This window comes from Tupaia chinensis, unplaced genomic scaffold (assembly GCF_000334495.1).
Source record: "Tupaia chinensis unplaced genomic scaffold, TupChi_1.0 Scaffold000259_1, whole genome shotgun sequence".
Classification (NCBI taxonomy): Eukaryota; Metazoa; Chordata; class Mammalia; order Scandentia; family Tupaiidae; genus Tupaia; species Tupaia belangeri.
Genome location: NW_006159739.1, coordinates 1,780,688 through 1,791,358, shown reverse-complemented (window position 1 = coordinate 1,791,358; position 10,671 = coordinate 1,780,688). Strand labels below are relative to the sequence as shown.

Below are 10,671 nucleotides of genomic sequence, written 5' to 3'. Positions count from 1 at the left end.
AGCGTGTGTCCTCAGTGGGGGGGGGGGGGTTGCACAACAGTGGTTTTGCCATTATGTTGATCTGACCGGAAGCGGAGCTCAAAGGTGGTGGTGGGGGAGGGGGGCTCAGACAGATCCTGGGGCCTCTCCGGGTCAGACTCCTCCACTAATAAACATTTTATTAAGCTCCAAACTTGTGAGCAGCAGGTCAGCACAGAGGTAAGTGTGTCCTAACCTGCCGGGGTCTAGCCTCGGCGGCGTGGGTGGGTTATCTCGACAGAGGCGGCAAAGGTGAACAGAAGACAGAGGCCTCGATGCTTTCTCATGCACGTCCTATGCCGGACACCCCTCAAAGATTGCTCTCTGAGGAATGACAACTGCTAGGAATCATCGTGCCTTTTTATTGAAAATGTGATACATGCAAGTAAATGGGTGAGGGGCAGTAAAAGATTTACTCTAAGAAACAGGGTATATAAAGCATGAAAGCAATAATTATAAAACATGTTGTTTGTCTTGTTAGCTCAAGTAAAATCAATCACAATTCTTAAAATAAAAAAGTCCATTTGTCTGCTGTATCTTCTTCTTAGATCTTAATTACTGGAAAGAGTCTTTTAAAGAGGGGGCTTGCAAGATGTTTAATAACTTCAGTCCCGGGCCAGGGCGATAACGTTGCTGGTTACAACGACCTAAATAGAAATCTTGTCTTGCTAAGTAAAAACACAGTTAATATATGGACTATCCATACATTACAACAATAGAGGGTGAGTCTATTTATAGTCAACAACACATAGATAAAAAACTCTTTGTAGTTAAAAGCTACCTGTTGCTTTAAATAAGAGCTCCCAGCTAAAATAGTTAATCTTTCTGTAGAGCCCTCAGCTTTGTTTATTCTGTTGTCCCATCCAGGCTTTTTCCTCTAATAAATCTGGGTTCCTGCATTTTGTTTGTTGAGTCTTATCAATTAGTGAGTTTTTTTGTTTTATCTCTGAGTCTCTGTTATGTAGTAAATGTGATGACTTTGCTAGTGTGAGTTAACTTTGGCCTGTAGCTTTAACAAGGGCTAGCCTTAAACTAACTTAGTCTGCATAGGCTTCTAATGCTAATTTAGTTTATACTAACTTAATCTATATGTTAATTTTGGCTTAAAAACAGACAGGTGGGAGAGTCTTAAACTTCCTAATCCTTGTGTCAGTCTTAGAGAACCACATTCCTACAAGATCACTAATTGGCTTTATTGCAATAGTTAGGAGTAATGTTTTACCCTTGCAGAGTACCGTAATAACAGTAAAACTAACGGCAGAAAAATTAAATACCGGCCAGTTCAAGGACACAAGGGAAAACTCATAAACTGGGCCTTGCCTCAGTTTCTTCCGAGTCCAGGCCTTGCCTTAGAATGAGAGGCAACATCCTTACCAGCTTGTGTTGCCTGCATGGCCCCGTCACTAACCCGCTTCAGGAGTGCATTTGAAGGAGATGTGCAGTGCGTGAGGAGCACAGGATGGGCACACTCTGCCGGGTGACAGGTCAGGAGAAGAGTGGAGAGCACGGGCGGGTTGGTGGCCAGGCATTCACTGAAACACGGACTGCTGGAAGGAGGGAAGGTTTATCAGACAAGTTTTTTACATTAAAGAGAACTAGTTCCTGGGGAAATGACTCCTTTTTGGTCCAGCTCCTGGCTTTGGTGGTTGGCGCAGCTGGACCCTACATGGCTGGCTGCCCTGTTTGCGTTCTGGACCTGGTAACATAAGAAACATGCCGGGGACATGTGTGTGCGTGCCCCCCCAAAAGGCTTTTCTTTTATATGTATGTCTTTGAATTTTTTCAGTAATAAAAGGTTTCCATGAGAGCCCTGTTTGTGTGCATTTTTGTACACTGGCTCTTTCTTGCTGTACAGATGTGTACAGGAAGGCACTTACATAATCAGTAGCGAGACTTCTGCTGCAAGACTTGATAAAAGAAATTCTTCCGTTAACTTCAAGAGCTGCTCTCTTTCCTTTGCATTATTTTAGTGTCGTAAGTCCAATAGATGGGAAGTCCATGGAGTCCATCACAAACGTGAAGATATTCCATGGATCAGAGTATAAAGCAAATGGAAAAGTCATCAGATGGACCGAGGTAAGGAATGAAACTTGGCCTTCTTGACCCACTTTGCTGAGAGTCACATTCTGGGCTGATTCTGGAGGATAAGAAAAAAAGCTTTCTAAAAAGAAAAAAATAAGTCTTGGTTTACCTTCTGTACTCCAGTTTTCCTTTAGTCTATCTTAGATCACTAGGAAGAAATGCCACCACGTGCAGCTTAGAGCAGTCTGACGTATCCTCCTTCCTGTAGATGAGCTTTCAGAGCTGCATTTACATTGGAGTTCAGAAAGGGTGCTTTCTGAATGGTACATACCGTCTTCGCTGTCTCCAAACAGCTTGGGCAGTTATGTTGCATTTACAGTTAAAAGCATTTTGGATAACATGATCTTAAAAAAGCAGGCATATGGGACCAGCAGTTAGCGTAATGGCTATGTTGCTGGACTCCCACATAGTCGACTACGGTTCGAGTCCCAGACCCAGTGGCTTAAACTCACACCGGGCACGTGTGCGTGTGTGCCCAAGATCCCGAGAGGAGAATGGAGGAGAAGGGATTGCGGTGTGGCCATCCCCCCTGGCAGGTGATTTCTCACTTTCTGTCTCTCTCTTTCTGTCTGGTGAGCGCTCGTGCCCTATAGCAAAAAAAAAACAAAAACAAAAACAAAACAAAAAAAACCCTCCCCCCACGAAAAAAAAAGGCAGGCATACAGGTTGGCCCGATAGCCTAGTGGTTAAGAGAACTGGATTTCATATGGCCAGCTCAGTTCAAATCCCAGTCCTTGTTGCTAACAAGCAAGCTAGCTGTGCGTGTCCAGGATCCTGACAGAATGGAGAAGGGATTGTAGCAAGACCACATCCCATTTGGGGGTGTTCTCTGTTCCCCTCTCTTTACCTTGCCTCTCTTTCTCTGATGAATATATTCACTCTGTGGCAATAAAAAAATATATAGGGGACCAGTGAGTGGCATGGTGGTTAAGGTGCTGGACACTCCCACACGGCTGACCACAGTTCGAGTCCTGGATGTGGTGGCTTGCTTTCTCACTTTCCTTCTCTCTCTTTCTCTATCTGTCTGTGTGTCTCTCTGGTCAAAATAAGTTAATGAATAAATAAAATTAAGTTAATTCTTAACTTTATATATATATATATATATATATATATGTATGTATATATATATATATATATACACACACACACACACACACTTATCAAACTGAAAAATAATAGTAATAAATAAAATTAAAATAAAATAATTCTTTAAAAAAAAAAAGAAAACAAAATAAAAAAGCTCAGACTAGTTTGTCCAAGATTACAAGGTGAATGAGTAATGGCAAAATTCTACTTCAAACACAGATCAGGATGACAACTAAACTTTTTTCCACTACATTAAGTTGCTCTATTTCCCAGGGGTGGATGGCCATGCCGCAGTCTCTGCTCGTCCATTCTCCTCTTGGGATTTTGGCATGCACCTGGTGGCTTGGGAAACATGATGGACATGTGTGCGTGCCCAAATCCCAGCGGGAGGGAGAAATAGAGAAGGGATTGCAGCATGACCATGCCCCATGGGGAGTACTTCCTCACTTTCCCTATCTCCCTCTTTCTCTCTCCAGTGAGTATATGTGTCGGTCCTCTGGCAATTTTTTTCTTTCTTTAGTTTTTGAGAGATTTTTTTTTTGAGAGGTTTTTGCTATAGGGCACGTGCACTCGCCAGAAAGACAGAAAGAGAAAGAGAGACAGAAAGTGAGAAATCACCCTCCAGGGGGGATGGTCACGCCGCAATCCCTTCTCCTCCATTCTCCTCTCGGGATCTTGGGCACACACGCACACGTGCCCGGTGTGAGTTTAAGCCACTGGGTCTGGGACTCAAACTGTAGTCAACTACATGGGAATCCAGCGATGTAGCCATTACACCATCTACTGGTGCCATATTTTTTGAGAGATTTTTGCTACAGGGCATGTGTGCTTGCCAGAGAGACAGATAAAAACATAGAGACAGAAAGCGCAAGAAATCACCTCTCCAGAGGGGATGCCATGCCACAATCCATTCTCTTCCATTTTCTTGGGATTTTCAGCATGCACACACACACACATCAGGTGTAAATTTTCATAAGAAAATTGTCTACACGGGAACCAGCAGTTAGCGTAATGGGTATGTCACTGGACTCCCACGTAGTTGACCGCGGTTCGTGTCCTGGACCCGGTGACTTAAAACTCACGCCGGGTGCGTGTGCGTGCGTGCCCAAGATCCCGAGAGGAGAATGGAGGAGAAGGGATTGCGGTGTGACCATCCCCTCTGGGGGGGTGATTTCTCGCTTTCTGTCTCTATGACTCTCTCTGTCTATCTGGCGAGCGCACACGCCCTATAGCAAAAACCTCTCCAAAAAAGAGAAAATTGTCTACAGAGACCAGCAGGTGGTGTGGTGGTTAAGGCTCTGGACTCCCACACGGCTAACCATGGTTTGAGTCCTGGACCTGGCAGCTTACTTTCTCACTTTCCCTCTGTCTCTCTCTGGTGAGTGCACATACTGTAGAGCAAAAGTAAAAAAAATAATAAACTCAAATAATTCTTTAAAAAGAAAAAAAGGAAATTGTCCACATAGAAGTATTACCTTTTATAAGTACACAGTGCAAGATAGAGACCTTTTCCCGTTCTGAGGGTGCGCCCTTACACTGGTCCGGTTGCGCAGTGATTACGTGCTTGGCATATGGAGCTGGATCCCAAATGACCAACTGCAGCTTCAAATCCCAGTCCTGGCAGATTGAGAAAAATTCCAGGTGCCTGTGCATGTCCCAAATCCTGACAGAATGAAGAAAGGAAGGAAAAAGGGTTTCCGTGTGCCATTACAGCCAAGGTGGAGGCTTGCATGGAGACAGCAGGCTGCTCCTGCTGTGCGGAGGGGTGGCTTCCTAGGCATAAGACAGCAGTGCGCCGCTTTTCTTGGCCCAAGGGCATTATGGGCCTGTTCCTGTCAGGTCTTCCTGCACGTCCTGGAGAATCAGGGAGCTCAAGTACAATAAGCTAATTACTCATTCCTTCTTCTTCTTTTAAAATAATTATTTAACAGTATTTATTTGTTTGTTTATTTTAATTTGACCAGAGAGGGACAGAGTGAGACAAAGAGGGAAAGTGAGAAAGCAAGCCACCAGGTCCAGGACCTGGACCGCAATCAGCCACGTGGGAGTCCAGTGCCCTTAACCACCATGCCACCTGCTGGTCCCACTACTCATTCCTTCTAAAATCTAGGCCTGAGGTTAAGTGTCTTTTTTGTTTGGGAAACAGGTGTTTTTCCTAGAAAATGATGACCAGCACAATTGCTTGAGTGACCCCGCAGATCATAGCAGATTGACAGAGCATGTTGCCAAGGCTTTTTGCCTTGCTCTCTGTCCCCACCTGAAGCTTCTGAAGGAAGATGGAATGACTAAACTGGGACTACGTGTGACTCTTGACTCAGACCAGGTAAGAAGGGTCCTAAGAAGCTTTGGGTGGCTTTGGTTAAGCTCTTTTCTGACGTACGAGCTTTCCTGGATCTACCCAGAGAGCTTACTTCTGGCCTTCGATACTCTGCCTGCTTAGACCCTCAGAACCATTTGGACTGTGGCTTCTTCACCTGCATGTCTTCTAAGGAATTGGTTCCCTTAGTGTGGTGTAAGGAGCAGAGTGTGTATGAGGACCTGCCACCCTTGTGACTGGCATCTGTCTACCCTTGGAGGTTCCCCAGTCTCGCCCACCAGGAGTCAGTCTGCATTCCTCAGAGGGCAGGTCCCAGGCTGTCGCTTTATCCTGTTGCTTTCTTACCCCGCCTGGAGCAGGCTTCTGCTGATCAGCCTCCGCTGCTCACACCTTCATGATCTTTTTCATGCTAGCTAGTGAATAGGACTGGAGCTGTTTCCCCATTCCTTTTCCTGCCCATCTGGTGTCTTATTGCCAGGCTCCCCTCCCTCCCTTAATGTGTTCATATGCTCTTCGTAGTAACAATGCGGGTTTGGCCCCAATGCCCAGCTTCTTGTCCCGGTGTCTCCTGTGGCCTCCCCTCTAATCTTGCTACGTTTCTTTTAGATTTGGGATGCCTGTGATACATCCCGCTGGTCCTGCCTTGATGTCTACACGTCACCAGGCTTTTCTCCCTCAATCCATTAGCTTCGAGTCATTTAGAAAATGGCTGTGAACTCTCAGCTCGATCATCCCTTCCAGCTGAGTATTAATTCTGACCTAAGCAAGCTACTCCTAGCCTGAGTGCTTCTAGGGAGAAGCTGGTTCCTAGTGCAGACTTGTGCCATTACCGGACTAGCTAGACATCAGTCAGCCAGCAAGGGTGTAGTCTCTATTTAAGGTCTTGCCCAGTGCTGTACAAAGTTTATCAGGCGAATACAAATGAAGTATCATGGTCCTTTCTCAAATGGTACTGTTTGTCTGGCTGGCAAGAGAAAATTACCTCACATAAAATGATGAAAGAACAAGCATTTATCTGCTAAACATGTGAGGGCAGGGCCCCTCGTACATGCATCTTTGAATCCCTGTGCTTGCAGGTACTCAGAAAATGGTGCATGCGTGCACAGATGGAAGGACACATTTCCACTGCTGCTTTAGAGAGTTGTAAATGGTGTATTTCTCATTTAGATGTTCACAACCAAAGGTTAAGGTATTCTTTCTTTTCTTTTCTTTTCTTTTCTTTTCTTTTCTTTCTTTTCTTTTGGGGAAAGGTTTTTGCTATAGGGTGTATGCACTCACCAGAAAGACAGAGACAGAGAGATAGAAAGCGAGAAATCACCCCACAGGGGGGATGGCTACACTGCAATCCTTTCTCCTCCATTTTCCTCTCGGGATCTTGGGCATGCACCCGGCATGAGTTTAAGCCACCAGGTCTGGGACTCGAACCGTGATGGACTACATGGGAGTCCAGCAACATAGCCATTACACTAACTGCTGGCCCCGATTAAGGTATTATTTCTAACACTCCATACTCATATCTGTGAAGTGGTCCAGATGAATAAGTGATAGAATGAAAAATGATAGTTTGAAGAAGAAGCGAACTTTGTATTCATTGCCATATGTCCAGCCCATGGCCAAGAAGGCCTCTGCCTTCCCACTCAGCCTCAGCCCTCTGCAGGATCTTCTCTGTCCAGTAACCTGTATGCCCTTCTTTCTGTGGTGCAGGTTGGCTATCAAGCAGGGAGCAATGGCCAGCCCCTTCCCTCGCAGTACATGAATGATCTGGACAGCGCCTTGGTGCCGGTGATCCATGGAGGGGCCTGCCAGCTCAGTGAGGGCCCTGTCGTCATGGAACTCATCTTTTATATTCTGGAAAACATCGCATAGACAGAGGACTTCATTTTTGTTCTGTTCAGACTTGTTGCAACAGCAGTCATACCCAAATCATTTGCACTTTAAAACTGGAAAATTAAGCTTTTGTTAACACTATTAATGGGGGGTTGAGCAGGGTGGGAGTGGGGATTTGGGGAACAGGGGAGGGAAAGGGCGGTTGGGGGGACAGATGTTCCATAATTCTAAGTCTTCTATGCATTGTCCACCAAGAAGATCTGGGCAGCTTCTGTTACTGCACAAGTTACGCTATCCTGCAGCTAATCCCCTTCTTCTACTGTTGAGAGAAGAATCCCGCTCCTTTCTTTCCAGATTTACTTACAGTCATGTGCTTTATCAGGCGAATACAAATGAAGTATCATGGTCCTTTCTCAAATGGTACTGTTTGTCTGGCTGGCAAGAGAAAATTACCTCACATAAAATGATGAAAGAACAAGCATTTATCTGCTAAACATGTGAGGGCAGGGCCCCTCGTACATGCATCTTTGAATCCCTGTGCTTGCAGGTACTCAGAAAATGGTGCATGCGTGCACAGATGGAAGGACACATTTGCACTGCTGCTTTAGAGAGTTGTAAATGGTGTATTTCTCATTTATATGTTCACAACTAAAGGTTAAGGTATTCTTTCTTTTCTTTTCTTTTCTTTTCTTTTCTTTTCTTTTCTTTTCTTTCTTTTCTTTTGGGGAAAGGTTTTTGCTATAGGGTGTATGCACTCACCAGAAAGACAGAGACAGAGAGATAGAAAGCGAGAAATCACCCCACAGGGGGGATGGCTACACTGCAATCCTTTCTCCTCCATTTTCCTCTCGGGATCTTGGGCATGCACCCGGCATGAGTTTAAGCCACCAGGTCTGGGACTCGAACCGTGATGGACTACATGGGAGTCCAGCAACATAGCCATTACACTAACTGCTGGCCCCGATTAAGGTATTATTTCTAACACTCCATACTCATATCTGTGAAGTGGTCCAGATGAATAAGTGATAGAATGAAAAATGATAGTTTGAAGAAGAAGCGAACTTTGTATTCATTGCCATATGTCCAGCCCATGGCCAAGAAGGCCTCTGCCTTCCCACTCAGCCTCAGCCCTCTGCAGGATCTTCTCTGTCCAGTAACCTGTATGCCCTTCTTTCTGTGGTGCAGGTTGGCTATCAAGCAGGGAGCAATGGCCAGCCCCTTCCCTCGCAGTACATGAATGATCTGGACAGCGCCTTGGTGCCGGTGATCCATGGAGGGGCCTGCCAGCTCAGTGAGGGCCCTGTCGTCATGGAACTCATCTTTTATATTCTGGAAAACATCGCATAGACAGAGGACTTCATTTTTGTTCTGTTCAGACTTGTTGCAACAGCAGTCATACCCAAATCATTTGCACTTTAAAACTGGAAAATTAAGCTTTTGTTAACACTATTAATGGGGGGTTGAGCAGGGTGGGAGTGGGGATTTGGGGAACAGGGGAGGGAAAGGGCGGTTGGGGGGACAGATGTTCCATAATTCTAAGTCTTCTATGCATTGTCCACCAAGAAGATCTGGGCAGCTTCTGTTACTGCACAAGTTACGCTATCCTGCAGCTAATCCCCTTCTTCTACTGTTGAGAGAAGAATCCCGCTCTGTTCTTTCCAGATTTACTTACAGTCATGTGCTCAGAAATGCTCCAGTGGGTACAGCCATCACCAAGGGTGGGTGGGAGGGCAGAGGGGAAATAAAAAATGAAGCATCAGTCTTGCACTCTTTGTACAGAATCGGTTTTAAAAGTCTTGTCCTGCTTTATCAAGTAGAAACCACATTTAGATTTTTTTTTTTTTTTACCATATTATTCGTTGAAATAAATCAAAGTCCCAAAAGCTTAATCTACTCTTCCAGCTATGGAAGAGGAACCCAGTGTAAATGAGGTAATTTGGACAGCAGAGCTGAGATCAGGACCAAGTAAAGAGGAGAAATAGTAAATCAAACCTTCCTGTGAAAGAGGGCACAATATACCCAATCCATTTTTAGTGATATAGTAGAGATATTTTAAGAGGAGTTTTCCCCCCTTCAGATGGTATATGCACTTGCCAGGGGAAGAGAGAGAGAAAGATAAAGCAAGATAAAGGCACCTCTCATGGAGCATGGCCACACCTCAATCTCTTCTTTGTCTCTCCCTCCTTTTGGGATTTTGGGCGCACACATGCTCTGTAAGCCTCTCAAGCTGCTGGGTCTGGGACTCGAACTGCGGGGCTTGGCCTTGTAGGAGCTGCCCTCAATCACCAGGCCACATGCTGGCCCTCCAGTTATTTTGTAAAAACATCTTACTGAGAAATCATTTAAACTTCCTGTAAAGTTGCAAAAACAAAAAATACACACATATATACTGCACCCGAATTCAGTTACTGTGCATAGATGAATACTTTGCCCATTTGCTGTATCATGTTCTCTTTCTCCCTCTCCATAAAAAAGCTGAGACATAAAAAAGAACTAACACACACACACACACACACACACACACACACACGACTGAGACATTTGAGAGTAAGCTGTATACATTCTCTTTACCCCTAAATACTTTAATGCTTATTGTCAAGAAAACATGTAACTGCAGTTCTCAATGTCAGTCAAGTTAACATCGATGCGGGTCCCTGAACCTAGCGTCTGCCCAATAATGCCCCTTTTTGATTCCCCCTCAAGCCTAGGATGATAGTGCTGTATAGCTGTCCTGACTGTCCTCACTCTTTAATGTTACTGATACTTTTGGCAAATATAGGTCCTCCCTTCACTGTTTAACAGAAAGTGCCTGATTGGGAGTTTGATGTTTCCTCGTAATAGATCAGTTTGTGCATTCTTGGCCTGAACCCCTTGTCCATTTGCCGCTCATTGATGGCGATGAGCGTTGGTTACCACTTTCAGACAGTGCTAACATCTTGCTCATTAATACATCCCCGTCGGCTAGCAGCCACTCATGTCCCTTACATGTGCAGACCTTAGACTGTGATGGTTGCAGAGCAGTTCTCCAATTTCAGCACCCCCTCTGCTTTTACCAGTTGTACTTGCTCATCTATTTTAAACAAAATCCCTTCCTCCGTTTATCTATTCATTCTTTTTCTTTTGGAGAGGTTTTTGCTGCAGGGCCTGTGCGCTTACCAGAAAGACAGAGACAGAGAGACAGAAAGCGAGAAATCACCCTCCCCCCCGCTGGAGGATGGTCACGCCACAATCCCCTCTCCTCCATTCTCCTCTCAGGATCTTGGGCACGCACGCACACGCGCCTGGCATGAGTTTAAGCTACTAGGTCTGGGACTCGAACCTTGGTTGGCTACATGGGAGTC

General features: G+C 45.2%; 1 protein-coding gene across 3 annotated transcripts in view; it reads left to right on the top strand.

The window, feature by feature from the left end:
- ZFYVE9 (zinc finger FYVE-type containing 9) overlaps positions 1-7,699 on the top strand; it is a 137,589-nt gene extending 129,890 nt beyond the window's left edge. For all 3 annotated transcript variants that reach the window (XM_006149398.2, XM_006149399.2, XM_027772237.1), the window contains 3 exons: positions 1,989-2,094; positions 5,333-5,509; positions 7,208-7,699. In XM_006149398.2, coding sequence (XP_006149460.1) covers positions 1,989-2,094; positions 5,333-5,509; positions 7,208-7,369 — 445 coding nt within the window. In that variant the 3' untranslated portion in view covers positions 7,370-7,699. The remainder of the gene's footprint in view (positions 1-1,988; positions 2,095-5,332; positions 5,510-7,207) is intronic.
- Positions 7,700-10,671: the final 2,972 nt, after the last annotated feature.